Source organism: Callithrix jacchus, chromosome 14, assembly GCF_049354715.1.
Source record: "Callithrix jacchus isolate 240 chromosome 14, calJac240_pri, whole genome shotgun sequence".
In the NCBI taxonomy this organism is placed as follows: Eukaryota; Metazoa; Chordata; class Mammalia; order Primates; family Cebidae; genus Callithrix; species Callithrix jacchus.
In genome coordinates, this window is record NC_133515.1 from 59,990,391 (window position 1) to 60,012,711 (window position 22,321).

The window sequence follows — 22,321 nt, forward strand, 5'->3', positions numbered from 1 at the left end:
CTGATACCAGGGCCATGGAAAGTAGAAAAGCATACTCTTTTCTGCTGGATGTCCATAGACCTAGGGGGCCTAGGGCAGCTATCTTAAGACTATAGGATAGAGCCTGTGTGTGAACAGAGCCTGCACTAGCAATAAAGCCAAAGAGTAGAGAGAAAGAAACTCGATCCTGGTCACATTATTTAAGTCCAGGAGTAAGTCCTGCTTAAAGACTGAATTTGCCTACTGTGTGACCAATAAATCCTCTTTGTCACTTAAACCACTCTGGGTTAGGTTTCCTTTGTCCACAATCAAGATGATTCTAAATGATGCATGCTTCATAATCAGATCCATTATAAAGGCAACAAAAACGTGAGTTATAGAATTAGCAGTAAACGTACCTGCTCCAGTCATGACTTTGATTTACTTATCACAATTGAAGGCATTAGGGAAAAAATCATAAAACCACTTTTCTCATTTGGAATAAAAATTTCATTTGAAATCTCAAAGCACAGATGCAGGACCTTGAATAAACTCCATTTTGATCCTTGGTTTACATATACTCAGTACAGCTGAGTTTTCAGAGCCAGGGAACCCTTTCCTGATTTTCAGGGCAATTTGAGGGTAAAAAACCCCCACCCCCACCAGGGCCATGGAGAAAGTGTGCTCTGAGTGTTCATCAGCAACAAGGGAATGAGAAATCACAAAATAAAGACATGTTCCACAAACTAATGAACCAATGGCAAACTTATCTGTGCCGCTACCAGATTAAGCTATTGCTTTTCAGATTAAAATCCATGCATGTGATACTAACCCACCTTGGTACCAGTCAGACCAGTTAATGTGTCACAGGCACTAAGTATACAAGTTAATTTGTATACTTTTGAGTCTAAAGAATAGTATGCCTCCATATTTTGAAATGTTAAGATTTGTCAAAAACAGAAGAATTCTTACAAACTTAGGGCAGCTCTGCTTGAATTGCTATAAATGACACTCTGTACTCTGAATAATTTTGGCCATTAGAGTTGTCAGCTCTCCAAATATGGAACCAACTATCTTACAAAATGGTCAGCTGGCTCTCAGAGAACACATTTAAGTAGAGGTGAGACAACCTTCAAACAGGACAGCGTCATGCGAACAGGGTGGATGGTTTTAAGGGGCATCCTGATCTTAGGCATCCTGGGCCTCTGTGACAGGTGAGAAGGAAACTCACCTGCCAGAGCCTTGATGCGGGACCGCTCAAAGAGCCTCGCAGAGCTGTTCTCATTGTCCCAGTCATCGACGTCCCAGCGGTTGTTGACATCACTGTACTGCTGCTGGATCTCAATGTTGTCATAGTCTGTGGCTACTGTGGTCGTCATCTTGAACTGTCTCAGCTTCTCCTCCACATCAGCTCCTTCTTAGAGTTCTATGAAAAAGAAAAGGAAAAACATTTAGAGTCTAAAGTGTATATAGTCCCCACGAAACCTACTGGGATAAAAGTGAGTAGAAAATAAAATGGTGCTTGCCAAAAATAGGTCTTCTGGAGCAAAGTGGGTTTCAGATTTTAGCCCTGTCTCATAATAAGTGGGTGACCTTAGCCAAGTTACTTAGTATCTCTAAGCCTCAGTTTCCCCAGCTAGTAAACAGGGAAGATACTTTAGAGGTTGTAGAAAGGATTGAATGAGATGATGGATGCCCCCCAAATGACCGGTTTCTTCCTTCTTTCTAAAGTTTGAACTCTGCAATTTAAAAATGTTATCGGAGGGCCAGGCACAGTGGCTCATGCCTGTAATCCCAGCACTTATGGGAGACCAAGGTGGGTGAACTCCCGAAGTTGGGAGTCCAAAACCAGCCTGGCCAATGTAGTGAAATGCCGCCTCTACTAAAAATAAAAAATTAGCCGGGCTTGATGGCACACGCCTATAATCCCAGCTACTGGAGGGGCTGAGGCAGGGAGATAGCTTGAACCCTGGAGGCAGAGGTTGTGGTGAGCCAAGACCACGCCATTGCACTCCAACTTGGGCAACAAGAGCGAAACTCTGTACCAAAAAAAAAAAAAAAAATGAAGATGTAAGTACATGGCACCCAAGAACAGTACCAGTGCACAGCAGATGCTCAATAAATGATTGCAATTCTTTATCCTGAGCTGATGAGCTTTAAACATAGCTTCTCCCTTGAAGACAGCTATTTTTTTTTTTTTTTGAGACAGAGTTTCGCTCTTGTTACAGAGGCTGGAGTGCAATGGCGCGATCTCAGCTCACCGCAACCTCCGCCTCCTGGGTTCAGGCAATTCTCCTGCCTCAGCCTCCTGAGTAGCTGGGGTTACAGGCACGCGCCACAATGCCCAGCTAGTTTTTTGTATTTGTAGTAGAGACAGGGTTTCACCATGTTGGCCAGGATGGTCTCGATCTCTTGACCTCATGATCCACCCGCCTTGGCCTCCCAAGGTGCTGGGATTACAGGCTTGAGCCACCGTGCCCGGCCCAAAGACAGCTATTATTCACTCATTGAACCAAAATACAATGAAGACTTACTATGTACTCTGCACTGTACCAGATGCTAGGTATAAAAACGAACACAGCTAGGACCTGGCTCTAGGGAAGCTTATATCCTAGTAGTAGGAGCTAGACAAAAAGCTCATAAGAGCAGGCAAGAAAGTTTAAAGAAAAAAAAAAATGACAGTAGAGTCATGTGATAGATAAGAGTGACTATTTTTAGATCTGGTGATCCGGGAAGGCCTCTCTGAGTGGGTACTGAAACTGAGAACTCAATGTCAAGAGGAATGGGTCACACACAGATCAAGAATAGTGTTTCAGGCAAAGGAAACAGCTCAACATGCAGAAGTAACCACGACTTTGGTGTGGCTGAGTTTGGTGGGCAGTGGAGAGACTTAGAGATGAGGCTGGGGAGGAAGGTGGGTGAGCCCAAGTGTGACAGGAAGCAATTGCAGGGTTTTAAGCTAATAACTGATACTGCCCTTGAGTGTTATCTGTAAAAGATTCTTCCCAGGGCTGCGGGAAAAATAGATTCTAGGTGGCAATAATGGAAGCAGGGGCCACTTGGGAGGCTGCTCCAGAGATGATGGTGGTGCAGCCTTGGGGGTGGCGAAGTGGGGGTGGTTAGAAGGTGGATATGCTTTGGAAGGAGAACTGACTAGACCTGAGGCACTGAGGAACTGAGCTACTGCTATGCTTGATGCCTAGAGGGATGTTAAATTCCTGCATATTTTAAATTGTACTTCAGGGATTCAGGCTCAGTCAGGCATACAAAGCTATATAATTAAATTGTTAATCTGCAAATATGGCCAGATGTGGTGGCTCATGCCTGTAATCCCAACACGTTGGGATGCTGAGGCAGGTTGATCACCTGAGGTCAGGAGTTTGAGACCAGCCTGGCCAACATGGTGAAACCCTGTCTCTACTAAAAATACAAAAATTAGCTGGCATGGTGGTGCATGCCTGTAATCCAAGCTTTCGGGAGGCTGACGTGGGAGAATCACTTGAACCCGGGAGGTGGAGGTTGCAGTGAGCCAAGATTGAGCCATTGCGCTCCAGCCTGGGCAACAGAGCAAGACTCCGTCTCAAGAAAAAAAAATCTGCAAATACAAGAAGAAGGGGGAAAAAGACAATCCCCTTTTAATTTTAAAGTGGTATGAAGATATCCCAAGAAAAAAAGATATCTATTTATCAACATCTTAAAACTCAAAAATTTCTTATAAGGTTTTTTGTACCTGGATGCTTCATTTAGTGAAAGCCTTGTTCAGTGAGCACCACGATGTACCCTGGGCCAGAGTCAGCAGACCTCCTCACCACAGCCTGCATGCTAACCAAGCCAGATACATATGACTCAGCACCAACGAAGGATCATTCAAGGGATGCTTCCTCCCCACTACATATGCCACCACACAAAAAATAAAGCCATATACGCAGAAAAGAAACATTTATTATGCTTGAAATGCAATTTTAAAATTCTAGCACATAACCACACATGCTACATGCAACCAAGTTTCCGTGGTAAATAAGCTGAAACAAATGAACTGCACCTTAAATAGTGGACTATTCGGTGGCACAAGCACTCAACGGCCGGCTCTTCTGTCATGAGCTGTTTTCTCACATGCTATCCAAGAACATCACCAACACATCCCACATGTTCTTGAGGAAGAAGCACCGAATCCACCTTACAACTGAGCCACAATATCTGTGACTCAAATTGTCACCCATCTCTGCTCTAAGAGACAAATCCTGAATGGAAGTAAAATCCTGGATTCTCATCAGATAGACATAATCGATCCCAATAGTACATTCATGGGTAGATTAGTTTTCACACCTACATTAGCAATATATTTACAGGCTTTCATAAAAACACAAACATTTCAGAAACCTAATCCAGTAAGTATATTCTATTGAATGATCTTACAGTGGGATTTAACATTCAAAGTCATAACCCCTTCCAAAAAAGAAAGAAAATTAATATTATCATGCAATCATCTGACCTTGAATAGTTAACTTTCATGACTATTATCAATATCAAAGACTTTTATAAAATTCAACCTTGGAGGATTCTATCTCTAGGGAGAAAATGTGAAAGTGCTATTAATCCCAAATTCTGAGAGTTCAGAAAGTAAAATTTAACCCAACCCAACCCAAGGTGAAACCCAAACAAGGCATGCTTCACCCCAGATAAGTTTTGGCTATTTGGTGCCACCTGCTGACCAATGAGAAGAAGCCTCCAGGGTAGCTATACCTGCGCTGCAACATCCATCGTGCCCAGCCTGGTCCTGGTCCTGGTCCTGCCCCCGGCCCTGCCCCGACCTGGGAATCTCTCCTCCTCCCACTGAACCACTAACTCCTTTCCATAGATTTCCCTTTTTTTTTTCTTTTGTGCACTGGCTCAATCTCGACTCACTGGAACCTCCACTTCTCAGGTTCAATTCTCCTGCCTCAACCTCCTGAGTAGCTGATGTAGATTACAGGCGTGTACCACCATGCCTGGCTAATTTTTTATTTTTAGTAGAGGCAGGGTTTCACCATGTTGGCCAGGCTGGTCTCAAACTCCTGACCTCAGGTGATTCACCGGCCTTGGCCTCCCAAAGTACTAGGATTACAGGCATGAGCCACTGTGCCCAGCCCACAGATTACTTAATAAATAAGTGTTAATCCTTGTCTTCAGCTTAAAATGAGTCATTCAGACAACTAAAGCCCTGTTTTCCCTAATGTTCTTTCTTAATGGTGTTCCTTAAAAATACTGCTATTGTTCCTTCAAACAGAAAGGTTAAGCCATGAGCGGTGGCTTATGCCTGTAATTCCAGCACTTTGAGAGGCCAAGACGGGCGGATCACTTGAGCCCAGGAGTTCAAGACCAGCCTGGAAAACACAGTGAGACTCCCATCTCTACAAAAATAAAAATTAAAAAATAGCCAGGTGTGGTGCTGTGTGCCTGTGGTCCCAACTACTTGGGAGACTGAGGTAGGAGGATCACTTGAGCCCAGGAGGTAGAGGTTGTAGTGAACCACGATTGTGCCACTGCACTCCAACCTGGGTGACACAGCCAGACCCTCTCTCAGAAAAAACAAAAAACAAACAAGAAACCCAGAAAGGTGAATGGGAAGTATCCAAAGTATCCATTAGTCTGTGTACCAAAAAAAATAATAATAATACACACACACACATACACACACACATCAGCCAGGCACAGTGGCTCACATTTGTAATCCCAGCAATTTGGGAAGCTAGGGTGGCCAGATCACTTCAGCCCAGGAGTTTGAGACAAGTCCGGGAAAGATGGTAAGGTGCCATCTTCACCCTTCTTCACTGTCTCTACAAAAAATACAAAAATTAGCCAGGCATGATGGCATGTGCCTGTAGTCCCAGCTACTTGGGAGGCTGAGGTGGGAAGATCATGTGAGCCCAAGAGATCGAGGATGCAGGGAGCCATGATTGTGCCACCACACTCTAGCCTAAGCAATAGAGTGAGACCTGTCTCAAGAAAAAAAAAAGGCAATGCTCTGAGTTATTCTTTTGATTCAACTGTTTCACTCAAGTGTCTAGAATTTGAGACAGGGTTTTTTGTTTGTTTGTTTTGAGACAGAGTTTCGCTCTTGTTCCCTAGGCCGGAGTACAATGGCATAATCTCAGCTCACTGCAAGCTCCGCCTCCCCAGTTCAAGTGATTTTCCTGCCTCAGCCTCCTAGTAGCTGGGATTACAGGTGCCTGCCACCATGCCCAGCTAATTTTTGTATTATTAGTAGAGATGGGGTTTCACCATGTTGGCCAGGCTGGTCTTAAACTCCTGACCTCAGGTGATCCACTCACCTCAGCCTCCCAAAGTGCTGGGATTACAGGCATGAGCCGCTACACCCAGCTCACGTGTCTAGAATTTGATACCAGAGACATCTTTTTTCTTCAATATTCTCCATCTGTCCAAAGACAATGTCCTTTGTCCAAAGACAACACTGACTATTTACAGTGATAGAACCCATTTATTATTTTCAGGGCAATTTCAAGGTAAAATACCCATCACTTCCAGCCATCATGAAAAGGTCCCCTTCTAGGCACTCAACAGCAGCAACAAAGTGACCTGAGGGTAAAGAAGTCAAGTCAGGGCAAGAGTATGGAAGAGTGTGCCCATGGCAGGGGACTCCAAACTCCAGCATGCTACAAACATCATTATCCTCTAACCCACTTCCACATGGGATGGGGCCAGCTGTGAGGACAGTTTATGTCACACATACAGGGGTCCAAGCAGGTTATCTAAAAAGTGCTACTGGCTATGCCTCTGTGGGCTATGAAGTCATCTGTACTTCTTATATAGCTGTGGGAAGATTAGGAAGAGAAGGAAAGCTTGGCCATCTTGGAACTCTGCCTGGTGGTTCCACCATTAGGAAAATGGGAAAGGACTATAAAAGGAAGAAAAGGGAATCATCTCCCCTCGAAGAGAAAGGCCCTCACCCCTCTACTAGTAGAGTGAGAGCCTGGATTCTACTGGACTTGATCACCACAGTAGGAGCACATTAAATAACTTCTGAATGAATAAAAGCAGTAATACCCTGTGTGTGACAGGGGTAATGCCCATGTTCTTTGTGACTAGGTTTCAAGAAGATAGTTTCAATGTCTACTTTCCCCGCTCTTCTCCATTGTGGGGTGGGGTGGAATGTCTGTGTGTGTGTGTGTGTGCGCGCGCACGCGCGTGTAAAAACAAGGACTACGTAGAAAAGACAAGATCCTCCCTCTCAAAGTACTCTTTTCTAATCCCATATCCTATGAACTGGAATTTTCCATAAGATGCACAGAAAATCCAGAGGCTTTATTATTTTCTGCTTCAATAAGCAGACATTAAATTCCTTTCTTCAAACAGGTGGACTAAGGCAGAAATGGATGTGGAAACTACTATCCTGAACCTGTGAGGCAAAGAGGTTCCTACAGCTGTGGCATGAGCTACCACAGGTCATAACCATTAGGAAAGAAACTGGAATGTTACCATTCCAGGTTTTAGAACTATTCTATTTATTCTCCACTATATTGATTAAAATTCATGAAGTCAATACTTGGCACAGCCCAGAGGGGAAATACTTTTTCTGTTCTTTTACTTCCCAAGATGCCACATCTATTTTCTAAGTCGCCACAGGTACCAGATAGATAAGCAGGTTTTTGTTCCAGGAAAAAACAATGATTCCTAGGCCACTCTCCAGCGCCCTCTTCTGTTACTCTACAACATCTCCCTTGGTGACATCACCCCCTTCCCTGTCTGTGCGAGTTACCTGGTACTGACAGCTGCTCCCTGGACAGCGAGGTGCAGGTGTCTCCTCACAATCACTAACTTGGCCTAACACCAAATTCACAGCCCCCACCTCTGCGCCCTGCATCTCCTCCACCAGCCGTCACTGAATGGCACACCCGCTTCTCCCAGTTGCCCCAGCCAAACACCTTGCAGTCACCTTTCATTTCTCCCTCTCCCTCCACAGGGTGGCCCTAAGGTTGCTTGTACCTCCTGAAAATCTCATGAGTTAGTTCCAGCAGTAGTTTTTCATTTCAGCTCCTCATCTCTCATTGTAACCCTGAATCCATCCCCTACAACGCTACCAGAAGGACCGTGCTAAAATGTAATTCCAGTCATTTTATCCCCTACTAAAATCCCCCAATGGCTCCCGATGCCTTCAGAATAATGCCGAGAACCCTTAGGAGAGAAAATGAGACTCTTCATGAGGACACTGCTCATCTCTCTAGCCTGGTCCCACTATCCACGTCCTAAGCTCTTGCAGCTCCTGAGAGAGAAGAATCATGTTCTCATCTCAGCTCCAAACCTATCACCTGGAACAGCTCTTGACTCTTTCCCCAAATCCTAGCTCAGGTATCACTACATCCAGGAAGTCTCCTCAAATCACTCACCACCAACACCATCTGATCTGAATTAAGACAACCTTAGATAGTGCCCACATACACTTCCTCTGACACCTTATGCACCTCTGACCTATCATTTCTAAGACTGCTTCATAATTACAAACTTTCTATTTACTTATCATCAATAAGCCACAGCCTCTTGACGTCACTTCCCCATCACTCTGTCTTTATAACTCATAGCAGGGTGCCTGGTAACATTAAGCGCTTGCTAATTATTTGTTTGTGAATGGGCTTCCTGTGCGGGTGGCAGAGGGAGGGTTGGGAGGCGAGAGCATGGGCAAAGACAACTGAAGCTGCCACTCTGGTACGATCTCCATCAGTCACAAAGCCTGAAACATATACTCTTCTGACTTACCTAGATCTGGTAGACACTCCGCTTTCAAGGAAGTCACATTTTTAAAATAGGCTACTAATGAATGAGTGCACATTTAATAAGGTGCTTCTCCATGCACATAAATTTAGATTTCCCTTTTTAATTTGTAAAAAAAATTATTTTTTGTCTGAACTATTCAGATTTCAGACAGTAAAGCAACAAATAGAGAATACAAGGACTTTTCATTGGCACTACACACATGCACACACACATATACAGACACTTCCTTAATACTCCATCTTAATTAAAGGCTCAAATAAATTAAAATGAAGAAGGTGACCAACATTTGCTAATCCTTTTCGAGGAAGAAAACTATGTAACAATTACTTTGGTAGAATTCATAGACCCAAATGTTCTGCAAACACTTAAAACCCTCCCACTTTACTCACAAAAGACTTGAAAAAGTGTACACTGGATGCTGGTATGCTATCTTTAAAAAGTCCTTCTAAGGACACTGAAGGTACCAAACTGCGCAAACCGCGTGTCTGAGAATTTGGCTTCAGCTATCTCAACTGTTCAGTTGCCAAAAAGGAGCATCTGCAAGAAACCACTGTTTCTTAATAACTGGCTGAACTACTGTTACTCAGGTTCGTGGGGCTAGTGCCAAAAAGGGACCAAGATTCCATCCCAAACATTCAGAGTTCTCTGCTCATAAATATGAAGACACACATGAAAAGTTACAGCATGATAATTCAAACACAAGGAAAGTCACAAGCATACGATGTCCATTATAAAAGTAGTCTTCAGTTTTAAAACAATCCAGTGTACTGCAGCTTTACAGGAACACATCAACTGTAACAAAAAAAGAAAAAAATAAAGCTGGGGGCAGTGGCTCACACCTGTAGTCCCAGCACCTTGGGAGGTCAAGGTGGGCAGATCATGAGGTCAGGAGTTCAAGACCAGCCTGACCAACATGGTGAAACCCATCTCTACTGAAAATACAAACATTAGCCAGGTGTGGTGGCCAGCACCTATAATCCCAGCTCAGGAGGCTGAGGCAGAAGAATTGCTTGAACCCAGGAGGTGGAGGTTGCAGTGAGCTGAAATCGTGCCACTGCACTCCAATCTGAGCAACAGAGCAAGACTCCTTCTCAAAAAAAAAAAAAAAAAAAAGGCCTGATACAGCTGTATACAGTTGACTCAAAATTCACAAAATCAGACCATCAGACCATCCTGAGAGGGAAAGGTTCTCTGAGACCTACTAATAATTATTAAATCACTAAATTCTTGTTAATAAAGTATTTTGAACTTCAAATAATCTATAGTTGTACTAACTTTTGTCTATTTTATTTATCAGTGACTGAGTATAGTAATATTTCCCACTATGATTATCAGATTTTCTTTCTCATTCCCTGAGTATGTTATAAGATCATAATTATTTTATCTTCTTGGTGAGCTGTGAACATTATGAAATATTGTTTTACCCTATTAACATATGAACTCTATTTTGATTGATAGTAATATTTACCTGGCATTTTTTTTTCTTTTGAGATGGAGTTTTGCTCTTGTTGCCTAGGCTGGAGTGCAATGGCACAATCTCCACTCACCTGCAACCTACACCTCCAGGGTTCAAGCAATTCTTCTGCCTCAGCCTCCTGAATAGCTAGGATTACAGGCATGTGCCACCATGCCTGGTTAATTTTGTAGTTTTAATAGAGACAAGGTTTCTCCATGTTGGTCAGGGTGGTTCCAAACTCCCAACCTCAGATGATCTACCTGCCTTGGCCTCCCAAAGTGCTGGGATAACAGGCGTTGAGCCACTGCGCCCAGCGGTATATATTTTCCTATCCCATTATTTCAAACTCTCTGTAAACCAAAAATAAAATTCTAAGGCCCCCAACCATCAGAATGGACCCTTCCTCTTGGCCAAGGGCATCCCAGCACGATACCTGAAAATCTCTTTCATGCCATGATGGAAGAGGGTGTTGCACATGCCTCACTAGACCCCACCTCCAGCATCCAGAATTACCTGAAAGTCTTTTTCAGGCCACGATGGAAGAGGGGATTTGACATGGCTCATTACACTCTTCCAGCATTCACATCAACACAGACCTTAAGTAGGAAAAGAAATACTCATAGTCTATTCTCTCTGACATCTGCTACCTGGAGGCTTCATATGCATGATAAAACCTAGGTCTCCACAACCCCTTATGGTAACCCAGACATTCCTTTCTACTGATAATAACTCAACCAATTGCCATCAGAAAAATTTTAAATCTTCCTATGACCTGCAAGACTCCCCCTATCCCGCCCTTCCAGATCGAACCAATGTATACCTGACATGTATTGATCGAAGTATTGTGTCTCCCTAAAATGTATAAAAGCGAGCTGTACCCTGATCACCTTGAGCACATGCCACCAGGACCTCCTTAACATTGAAAAATAAACCTCTAAATCGACTGAGACCTACCTCAGACATTTTGAGTTCACACTTCTAGAGTCATTTTGTTTTTAGGTATGCCTCTCTTTGTTTCAGTCTACTACAGGAGTCTCTGTCATTTAGTTGGCAAGCATAATCCATCTGCATTTATTAGGACTACTGCCATATTTGACGTTTCAGTCAACTTATTTTCTATTTTCAATCATAATTAACAAAAATATGAAAAGTGGGGTCCCAAGAGCTAAACAAGTCACACAGCTATGATGTTTTTATCCTAATATCTTTATCACTACTGAATCTTGTACCATAAGAACACAATAAAGAAAATGAAGAAACCAAGAGGACTTCAACCAAGTATGTACGACCCAAATCCCATGCTTTAAATGTACAAAATGGCCTACCCTCTAAGGCAAGAAACCTTTAATAGTGGTCCATGTCAGAAAAATATCAAAAAGACTCAAGGTTCTTAAATAAATGAGGAAATGAATTACCCCCATCAAAGTCTAATTAGGGCCTAGGGCAGTTACCCAACCAGCCAGGTCTCCTAGCTTGTACATACACAATGGGAGTGATATTGCCCCCAAAAGGAATGAAAATTCATTTTGGGAATGAGGCAAAAAATTATATTCTTTTTCATGTAAGCATAGATATACAATGTAACTAGGGCATTAAAATTTCATGGGTGAGCAATTAGGAGAAAAAAATGTCACACTGGGTGCAGTGGCTCACACCTGTAATCCCAGTGCTTTGGGAGGCCCAGGCAGGAGGAATGCTTTAGGCCATGAGTTCGAGACCAGCCTGGGCAACAAAGTGAGCCCCTGTCTCTACAAAAAAATTAAAAACTAGTGAAGTGTGGTGGCACATGTTTGTAGTCCCAGTCACTCAGTAGGCTGAGCCTGGGAGGCTGAGGCTGCAGTAAGCTGTGATCACGCCAAAGCACTACAGCCTAGGTGACAGAGCAAGACCCTGTCTCAAAAATAAATAATATTAAAAAATTCCAACTGGGGGATAGGAATAATGAAAAAAATGATGAGAAACATGATCCAAACTACAGAAAAAAAAAATGCTTATCTCCCCCCTTTTTTTTAAAAAAGGATAGGTTTCACCATGGTGGCCAGGCTGGTCTTGAACTCCTGACCTCAGGTGATCCACCCACCTACGCCTCCCAAAGTGCTAGGATTACAGGCATGAGTCAGCCCACCCGGCCTGCTTATCTCCTTTAAATGAAGATGTAAACATCCAACAGTTTCACCTTGTCCACTGCCTAGACACAGCCTATTTAACAAGACAGGGGAATTGCAACGAAGTTATTCACATAGAGCTGGCTATGTAGGAGACCAGAGTTTTATTACTTAAATCAGCCTCCCCAAGAATTCGGGGATTGAAGTTTTTAAGGATAATTTGATGGGTAGGGGGGCCAGTGAATCGGGAGTTCTGATTGGTGGGGCCAGAGAGGAATAGGGAGTTGAAGCTGTCCTCTTGCATTTCGTCAGTTCCTGGGTGGGGGCCTCAGGACCAGATAAGCCAGTTCATCCATCTGGGTGGCGCCAGTGGATCCATGGAGTACAGGGTCTGCAAAATGTCTCAAGCACTCATCTTACTTTTTGTGTTATCCCCAGGAGCACTTTGGGGAGGTTTACAACCTTGCAGCCTCCCGCAGCATGACTCCTAACCCATATTTTCTAATTTTGTGGCTAATTTGTTAGTCCTACAAAGGCAATCTAGGCAAGAACGGGGTTTTGTAATCATCTTTGTTTTAAACTATAAACTAAGTTCCTCCCAAAGTTAGTTTGGCCTTCACCCAGTAAAGAACAAGGACTGCTTGGAGGTTAGAGGCAAGATGGTGGTTAGTACAGATCTCTTTCACTATCTCAGTTACAGTTTTGCAGTGGTGGTTCCAAACACTGTAAAAAGCCTCAGAAAAGTGAAGAGCACATTTCTCTGTAATAAAAAATTAAGAATATCACATATCATGAGTTCCATTCATTATGTCTCTGATGTAAAATCTCAGAGTGGCTGCTCCCCACTAAAACCAATGTGTGTACTTTAGGGGAGCAGTGAAGATTTAGCCATCTTCTTCCTACAACATTCAAAGGCTAAAATGCCATTATGAACCTCCATTTCCAATATTCAGAGATAAACCTCTTTCCTATACAGATGGAAGACGCCACTGGATGGTGGTTCTAGCTTTATAAACAACACAGCCCAATAGACAGTTTTTTTTCTTAATGGGCAAATTCAACCAGGCTCTACTCTTTGAAAAAGCAAAATTCACCTTTACTATAATGGAAATTAATTGTTTTAAAAGATTTCACATGGTCGGGCGCGGTGGCTCAAGCCTGTAATCCTAGCACTTTGGGAAGCCGAGGCAGGTGGATCACGAGGTCAAGAGATCGAGACCATCCTGGTCAACATGGTGAAACCCCGTCTCTACTAAAAATACAAAAAATTAGCTGGGCATGGTGGCACATCCCTGTAATCCCAGCTACTCAGGAGGCTGAGGCAGGAGAATTGCCTGAACCCAGGAGGCGGAGGTTGCAGTGAGCCGAGGTCGCACCATTGCACTCCAGCCTGGGTAACAAGAGCGAAACTCCGTCTCAAAAAAAGAAAAAAAAAAAGATTTCACTAATGGGAAATACATTTTTATTTTAAAGCATTCTGCCAAAAAGATCCCATCACCATGGTTTAAGAACTTATCATTATTACAGGGTATAACCATGAATACACTCTACAACGAGAAACAATATGGGAGAGAAACATGGCATCCCCCTCACCTTCCTCCACTTACAGAGCAAACAGCGCAAGAAACAGTGATACTGCAAATGAATTATTTGAGTCTCTGACAAGAAAATTCTTTATATGCTGCATAGAAATGTACCCTTCTTTACTATTTGTACATTAAAATTTTTAAGTACCTTACCTTATTTCTCTGCTTATCTATGATACTCTCTACATTCTAAATATAATTTTACAAGTTCTAATATTTTGAAAATTCAGCTGAATGTTAAAAGTAGATAAATCTAGGGAGAAAGGCTAATTTTTCCAACATTCATTTATAAGCTTCAAAATCACCTAATTCGAACCAACTTAAATAGTTTTTAAATCCTACCAAATAAATACACAGCTATTTTCACATACATTGCAGTTGAAGGCCATCCCTGTTTCTGTTCCACATACAGAGAAGAGCTATTAAAACTGAAATTAACTGATGTCTTCTGGTTGACTAAATTATTTAAAAAATAGAAATTATTAACTCAATACAGACCTAGCACTATGGTCTTATGGCTAACATGGGGTTTCTAAGCCACTATAAATAACGATTTGCTTACATTTACTTCCAAATAGTTTTAAATTACATTAGGGTATTGTTCTAATGGTGCTGCTGCCAAAATACCAATCCTGAATTTCAGTGAGTTTGGCATTTCACTGCCATGTTTGTTGAGAAGTTTCTTAAGTCAGTATCACATGTGCCTGAACAACACAGGAACAATAAAGCGCTTCTTATTTGTAGGTTGACTTCTCCTAGAGCAACACAATGCCAAAATCCTCTGTAAATCTAATAGGTGGAAATGCATATCTCAATTACCTGGAATGAGAATGAAAGAAATATGTAAAATTGCACTGAAAAGCAACACTATACTAAGTGATATGTGAGACACATATACCGCCCTGCCCCACAAGCTCTGCAAGGGCCAGCATCCTCTCCATTCTGTTCTGTTTTTGTTTTTTGTTTTAAGATAGGGTTGCAGTCTTGCCCAGTCTAGAGTGCAGTGGCACAATGTTGGCTCACTGCAACCTCTGCCTCCATGGCCTCAGCCTCCCCAGTAGCTGGGACCACTGGCATACACCACCACTCCTAGCTAATTTGTCTATCTTTTTTTAGAGACAGGGTTTCACCGTGTTGCCTAGGCTGCTCTCCTGGGCTCAAGTCATCTGCCTACCTCAGCCTCCCAGAGTGCTGGGATTATAGGCGTAAGCCCCCATGCCCAGCTTTAAACCACTAGTACCCAGCATAGCACCTAAGCCATAGCAGGTGCTCAAAAACAATTGTGAAATGCAACGCAGATGGTAGGAGCAGTGTCGCCACAAAGTAATCTAACTCTAAAACACAATGCTTCTTCCTACCTAAATAGTATGTACTTTGGATCCCAGTAAAATTCTCATCATTAGGAACAACGTTCTCTTTACTCAGATTCATTTATTTATAACTTTATAAGTTGTATATTTATTTTCAACTGTCACAAACCATGAGGGGTCATATTTGGATAGGATTACAGTAATCACTAATTTCACAATCTCACAGGTATTTGGCCTTTAACATATTTATTTTAAACATAGACGATTTTAAGATCATTTCCCTGTGTAAAATATCCTAAATCCTAGACTGTCATGGTGACCTAAATTTCCAGAGATTTACACTGTATTACATTTTCTCAAAGAGCTGTTCAAATACCTACCATTGCTTGCGTTAACACTGCAGCAGCAAGCCTTTCCCCTTTGTATGCTTGGTAAATATTCCCCAAACTTACTTAGAAATCTGTAACCTTTCAAACACACAAAATGAGTAAAGGTTAGCCTATGATACTTGAAAGGAAGAGATGAGCAATTTTAGAAAAAAACATTCAAGTAACTATCCTTTTAACATGATCAAACCTCTATGAGAGAGGTCTGCAACCCCCGGGCCACAGAGCAGAAGGTGAGCAGTGGACAAGCAGGTGTGGTACAGCTGCTCCCCATCATTTTCATTACCTACCATCTGAGCTCTGCCTCCTGTCAGATTCGTGGTGGCATTAGATTCTCATAGGAGCACAAACCCTACTGTGAACTGCACATGAGAAGGATGGAGGTTGTGCACTCTTTATGAGAATCTAATGCCTGATGATCTGTCACTGTCTCCCATCACCCCCAGTGGGACGGTCTAGTTGCAGAAAAACAAGCTCAGGGTTCCCACTGGTTCTACATCATAGTGAGTTGTAGAATTATTATTACTATTTTTGAGACAGAGTCTAGCTCTGTCGCCCAAGTTGGAGTGCAGTGGCACGATCTTGGCTCACTGCAATCTCTGCCTCCCGGGTTCAAGAAGTTCTCCTGCCTTAGCCTCTGCAATCTCTAGCTGGGATTACAGACATGTACCACCATGCCTGGCTAATTTTTGTATTTTTAGTAGAGACAGGGTTTCACCATGTTGGTCAGGCTGGTCTCGAACTCCTGACCTCACTCAGCTGATTCGCCCACTTCAGCCTCCCTAAATGCTGGGATTACAGGTGTGAGCCACTATGCCTGGTCAGAATTATTCCATTATATATTACAATGTAATAATAATAGAAATAAAGTACACAATAAATGTAATGTGCTTGAATCATCCTGAAACCATCCCCATGACCTGTCACTGGAAAAACTGTCTTCCATAAAAACTGGTCTCGGGTGCCAAAAAGGTTGGGGATCACTGTTCTATTACTAAAATTTGTTTAAACCTGATCAATGAGAAAAGAAAAATTTTTAAAATATTGTCTAACAATACAGTCTATGCAGTTTGGAATCCATTAGAAGTCTGCACATGACTGCTTAAAAGCTTATTTTCAAAGGTACTCAATATCAAGCTTAGTAACAAAAGTCAGTTAAAGTAAATATGGATTCACTTTGGCTCTCCGGAATATCTAAACATGAGTATACAAGAAAAATGAGCCACAGTGCCTAAAATATTCCCATAAGTTTAGAACCACAAAGGAGATCTCTGATTTACCATGTATTATCATAGGTGACAGCCACAAGTTAAGTATGTCTACTGCGGTGTCAGACCCTAATCCAACTGATCCAATCAGCCCAACACCCAGGCTGGGGATAACTCACCACACTTCCCAGAAAGTCACAGGATAATGCACAGCCTGTCCAACGCTACATGGGCTTACAATTCAAGTTTACTTGGCCCCCATTATTGTTGCTCAAATGACTTCAAAATGAAAATAAGGTCTTAGCTGGTGAAATCTTCAATCAGGTATAAGAGCAAAAGGAATCAGCATTTATGTGTTCTCCCAATAGGAGAAAAAACTTAGAAGAATAAGATCAGGGCATGCAGACCACTCTGAATTTCTTTAAAATCTCCCTGGTGATGTGATTTTTGAAACTGCATTTTCCAACTACTTATTTGATTAAAATCAAGCACATGACATCATCTTCTTGAAATATGTCACTAATAAACAAGTGTTCGATTTCCCAAAATATCTGCAATATAACAAGCACTTTTTTTTCCTATCTCAAAATGCTTTCAAAGCACTTGCTTCTTTTGTCAAAATCAGCAGCACAGAAGAATGAACCGGGTGGCAGGGCAATTTGGAACATTTGGAGGGAACTAAATTCTGTTAGTATTCTATGACTCTGCACAGAGAGAAAAATCAGGGGCTGGGTACCCAGCAGTGGCTGGATTTTTAGTGGAGCCTGAGTGTTATGGACCAAATTGTGCCCATCTTCCAAATTTGCATGTTGTAGGAGTAACCCCTAATTTGACTGTAATTTGTAGACAGAGCCTGTAGGGAGGCAACTTAGGTTAAGTGCGGTCATAATAGTAGGGCCCTAATCCAACAGGACTGGTGCAGTTATTAGAAAAGGAACAAAGAGACGCTATGGTCCCTCTGCACCCACCCATTCGCACAAAGGAAAAAGGTCAGGTGAGTACACAGTGAGGCAGCAGCCATCTCCAAGCCAGGAAGAGAAGTCTCATCAGAAATCAACTGACAGCACTCTGATCTTGGACTTCTACCCTACAGAACAGTGAGAAAATGAATTTCGGTTGTTTAATCCATGCAGTCTGTGGCATTCTGTTATGGGACCCTGAGCAGATTAATACACCAAGTGAACCCTAAAGCTACCTTCTGTGTCATTAAACTCCAATCTCAATCCAAGGATCCTGTAATTAATGAAGTCTTTCTAATCTCATTAGCAATGGCACTGCTAACTCTCAATATCTTGTAATTTTAAAGATAAGGACAATGGATAAATGAGAACCAGATCAGCCTAAACTTTACTTTCTTGTAAAGAGGGACTCTTCTGAAGCACCCAGTCCCAACCCAGGGCCTCTCCTCTTCTATGTTCTTATTGGTCTGTACTTTTTTTTCACAGAATACACTATGATGGTGTTCAAATAATTACCTGTGTAATTATTTGTTAAATGACTATCTTGCCTGAAAACGTACTGTACTCTTCATGAACTATTAGGGATTTCTCTCTTTTTCATCAATGTATCCCTAAATATAGCACCTAGCTCACAGAGCATAATAGATAAATGTTTAATGAATACACTTTATAATTAAAATTTTTTCAGCTTCTTGGAGTCTTAGAGGCACTTTCCCTATCAATTCCTCTACCATCAAGAAGAAAAATTTAGTCAGTTCATCCAGTGATAAAGTTTTCCAAATGTAAACTATAAGCAGTAAAAAAAAAAACAGATAAACTCTTACAGATTGAGTCATCTACATTTTCAAATTATATTTACATGATATTTTTAAAATTTTCTCACTGACCAAATAGCTTCAAAAGCAACTTCAAATTTCTAAGACAAATTGTCATTGCTGGCTGAGCAGCCATGCTCAAGGATGCCAGCTCTGGGGCAGAGGTCCATGGCCTGGCCAGCCTTTTCCTCACCACCTCCAAAAGCACATGTAGCACAGGGAAGGGCCCAGGGCCGAGAGGGGATTCAAATTGTTCAAGCACACATGTAGTACTGGATTCAGATTTTTTTTTTTTAAAGTACTCAAGGTTAGAAGAGATAAAAGCTGACAAGAATTCAAGGAAAATGTGGCAAGCTCAGTGTGAAGCAACAGCAGAAGACACATTGTTAGACACCAAGGAAGGAAAGGAAGCTTCATTGTTAGACACCAAGTTAAATCACCTCAGGTACTGACCAAGCCAGGAGTGTCCAGACGGGGCAGCCAGGCTGTAAGACACCTAGGAGACCCAGCCTAGGAGCTAGGACCTCTAGGTAAAAGTCTAGGAGAGACACCTGGCAGGCATCTGCAGGCAGCTTCAGGAGCCCCTCGGGAGCACTGGCACAGACTGCCCAGCGGGCAAGGAGCAACTACTTCAGAGTGGCTCGGGGCTAGGAGGCACTTTCTAACAACTAAAGCTCTCCAAAAATGCAAAGAGCAGAGAGGTATTCGATTTGTTGTTGTTGTTGTTGTTTTCACAACACGCACTATACAACATTTAAATAATTACCTGTTAAATGACTATCTTGCCTGAAAGTATACTGTACTCTCCATATATTCAACAGGATAGCTACAGAAAGGACTGGGGACTCTGGGAAGCCAGGATGCACATATTCCAAGATCTCATCCAACTAACAGGCATCTATGATTTGGTTACCCACAAAGTATTCACACCATTCTTGTGATCCAATACAATGCAGTAATACTAAAATATGCAAAACTTGGTTCCCAAGATGTGCAAGACACGCTCTCTTCAACGAGGCTCAGAAGATATTTCAAAATAATCGTTTTTCCATCCCTATGTTTACCTGAATGTCTACTACTTTAATTGTAACCATTTTTTGTTTGGAGTGTTTTCATATTAAGAAAATATTTGCACTCTCTTTATAAACAAAGTATTCTTCTACAAACATTTATACACATTTTCATGAGGTTTCACAATCCCATGGAAAATAATGAGCAAAAAGTTCTCAAAACAGTTTCTGCATTCTGATGAAAACATTCATTTTAAGTACACCACTGGAAATATTTGTCATCAAACTGATTATTTTATTTGGGAATTTTACTTTTTAAAATATGATAAGGTGCCAAGTAAAACATTTGCTTATTAAAAGTTTTTTTAAATTAAATAATACAGTCATCCCTCAGCACCCATGGGCGATTGGTTCCAGGACCTCTTATGAATACCAAAATCCATGGATGCTCAGGTCCTTTATATAAAATGGTGTCGTTTTTATTTTTTTAAGATTGAGTTTCGCTGTTGTTACCCAGACTGGAGTACAATGGCGCGATCTCGGCTCATTGCAACCTCCACCTTCTGGGTTCAAGCAATTCTCCTGCCTCGGCCTCCCGAGTAGCTGGGACTACAGGTGCCCGCCACCATGCCCAACTAATTTTTGTATTTTTAGTAGACACGGGGTTTCACCTCGTTGACCAGGATGGTCTCGATCTCTTGACCTTGTGATCCACCCACCTTGGCCTCCCAAAGTGCTGGGATTATAGGCGTGAGCCACTGTGCCCGGCCAGTGGTATGATATTTGCATATAACCTACACACATCCTCCCATATACTTTAAATCTATAGATTACTTATATCCCCAATACAATGCCTACACATCACCTCATTCACATGGATTCAATCCACTACTCAGCATGCAGGAAATCTAACTTCTGCTTTTTGGAACTTTGTGGAATTTTTTTCCCAAATATTTTTTATCCATGGTTGGTTGAATTCACAGATGCAGAACCCATGGATATAGGGGTCAGTTGTACTGCTTATGCTGGTATGACTTCTCAGTCACCCAAGGAATATCACTGAGTCTAGGATTTTATCCTCCGAAAAAGGAGGAAACGTTCCTACTACCTAAATAGATAAGAAAATCCAAAAGGTTTTTATTTAAGAAAGTCATAGAACATCAGAACGTAAAACAGCTGTGCTTTGCAAGTCCTCTGTTTACACAAGCCTCTCTTTGCCTCTTCAGGTTGGAAGGAGGGGAGGTGGCGGCACCTCAGAAAGTAGTTTTCCTAATGAATTACTCCCTTACCATTCTCTTTATCAAATATTTGCTTTAATGGAGGAGATTAGAACAAGTTAGTCCCACTTGCTGCACTTAAAAATCAAGGCACACATATCCAGCATTAGTCATATTGTAACATATTCTTAATATAGTGGGGGGAATATACTCAGAAGAGGAGTTGGTGATTAACCACACCAAGCAATCAAGGTACTACACCTGAAGGCTGCAGGGTTTCTTACAGCTGTTCTAATGCAGTTCCTAGAAATGTCTATTTTCTTTTTTTTTTTTGAGATGGAGTTTTGCTGTTGTTACCCAGACTGGAGTGCAATGGCACGATCTCGGCTCACCGCAACCTGCGCCTTCTGGGTTGAAGCAATTCTCCTGCCTCACCCTCCCGAGTAGTTGGGATTACAGGCACGCGCCACCATGCCCAGCTAATCTTTGTATTTTTAGTAGAGACGGGGTTTCACCTCGTTGACCAGGATGGTCTCGATGTCTTGACCTCGTGATCCACCCGCCTCGGCCTCCCAAAGTGCTGGGATTATAGGAGTGAGCCACCGCGCCTGGCCAGAAATGTCTATTTTCTATAGATAGGTTATGACAGTACCAAAATGTTCCCCCCGCTAGAAAGTGAACTAATGCATTTAGAAGTGTCAAGAAAATATGGGAAAGCCATTCATTGTAACCACACTCAGCTACTGAGTGATGAATAGTTAGGTATTTAGCAATTTCTCAGCCAGAAGTTAGTTGGTTTTGCTTTTTGGCAATGGGTATATGTTTTTAATACTGCTGTGTTACTCAAAAAGAGTTGATGTATTCAAAGACTAGAAAGGAAAGGCCTGTTTGTGAAACCAGTGATGAGAGCACAGATCAAAATAATGACCTACAAGGATGGTCACTTTCATGCTCACGGAGGCTTCTCATTTCTAATCCTTGGACACTTTTAAATTTTGCTAGAGCCCTCAGATTCTCAAGAGTGTAGATGTTGGGTGAGGCAGCCAGTGTCAAAGAGATTTCTCTCGCCGGGCACAGTGGCTCACGCCTATAATCCCAGCACTTTGGGAGGCCAAGGTGGGTGGATCACAAGGTCAAGAGATTGAGACCATCCTGGTCAACATGGTGAAACCCCGTCTCTACTAAAAATACAAAAATTAGCTGGGCATGGTGGCGCGCGCCTGTAGTCCCAGCTACTCGGGAGGCTGAGAGTTGCTTGAACCCAGGAGGCGGAGGTTGTGGTGAGCCAAGATCGTGCCATTGCACTCCAGCCTGGGTAACAAGAGCAAAACTCCATCTCAAAAAAAAGAGAGATTTCTATGAAGAGCATCTTGTTCCCACACTGGGCCTTCAGGAGGGAAGACAGGTAGGGGGCATTGTCTTAGCTTGCTCTGGCTACAAAAGCACCAACCAGGTGAGCAATGAGACACCCCACACACACTATGCCTAGTCCTCCATGAGCAGGAAGGCAGCCATTGGCTCACACAGTGTGCTGAAAGATGG

The 22,321-nt window shown here is 42.4% G+C and overlaps 1 protein-coding gene across 19 annotated transcripts in view; it reads right to left on the reverse strand.

The window, feature by feature from the left end:
* The window catches only part of SPTBN1 (spectrin beta, non-erythrocytic 1), a 216,361-nt gene that overhangs the window by 146,346 nt on the left and 47,694 nt on the right, over positions 1-22,321 (reverse strand). For 10 of the 19 annotated variants that reach the window (XM_035272578.3, XM_078349342.1, XM_035272580.3 and 7 more), the window contains 2 exons: positions 3,689-3,780; positions 1,190-1,384 (listed from right to left, as the gene is read on the reverse strand). In XM_035272578.3, the coding sequence (XP_035128469.1) occupies positions 1,190-1,337 (148 nt within the window). In that variant the 5' untranslated portion in view covers positions 1,338-1,384; positions 3,689-3,780. The remainder of the gene's footprint in view (positions 1-1,189; positions 1,385-3,688; positions 3,781-22,321) is intronic. The other 9 variants (XM_002757747.6, XM_078349340.1, XM_035272584.3 and 6 more) reach the window with 1 other exon arrangement.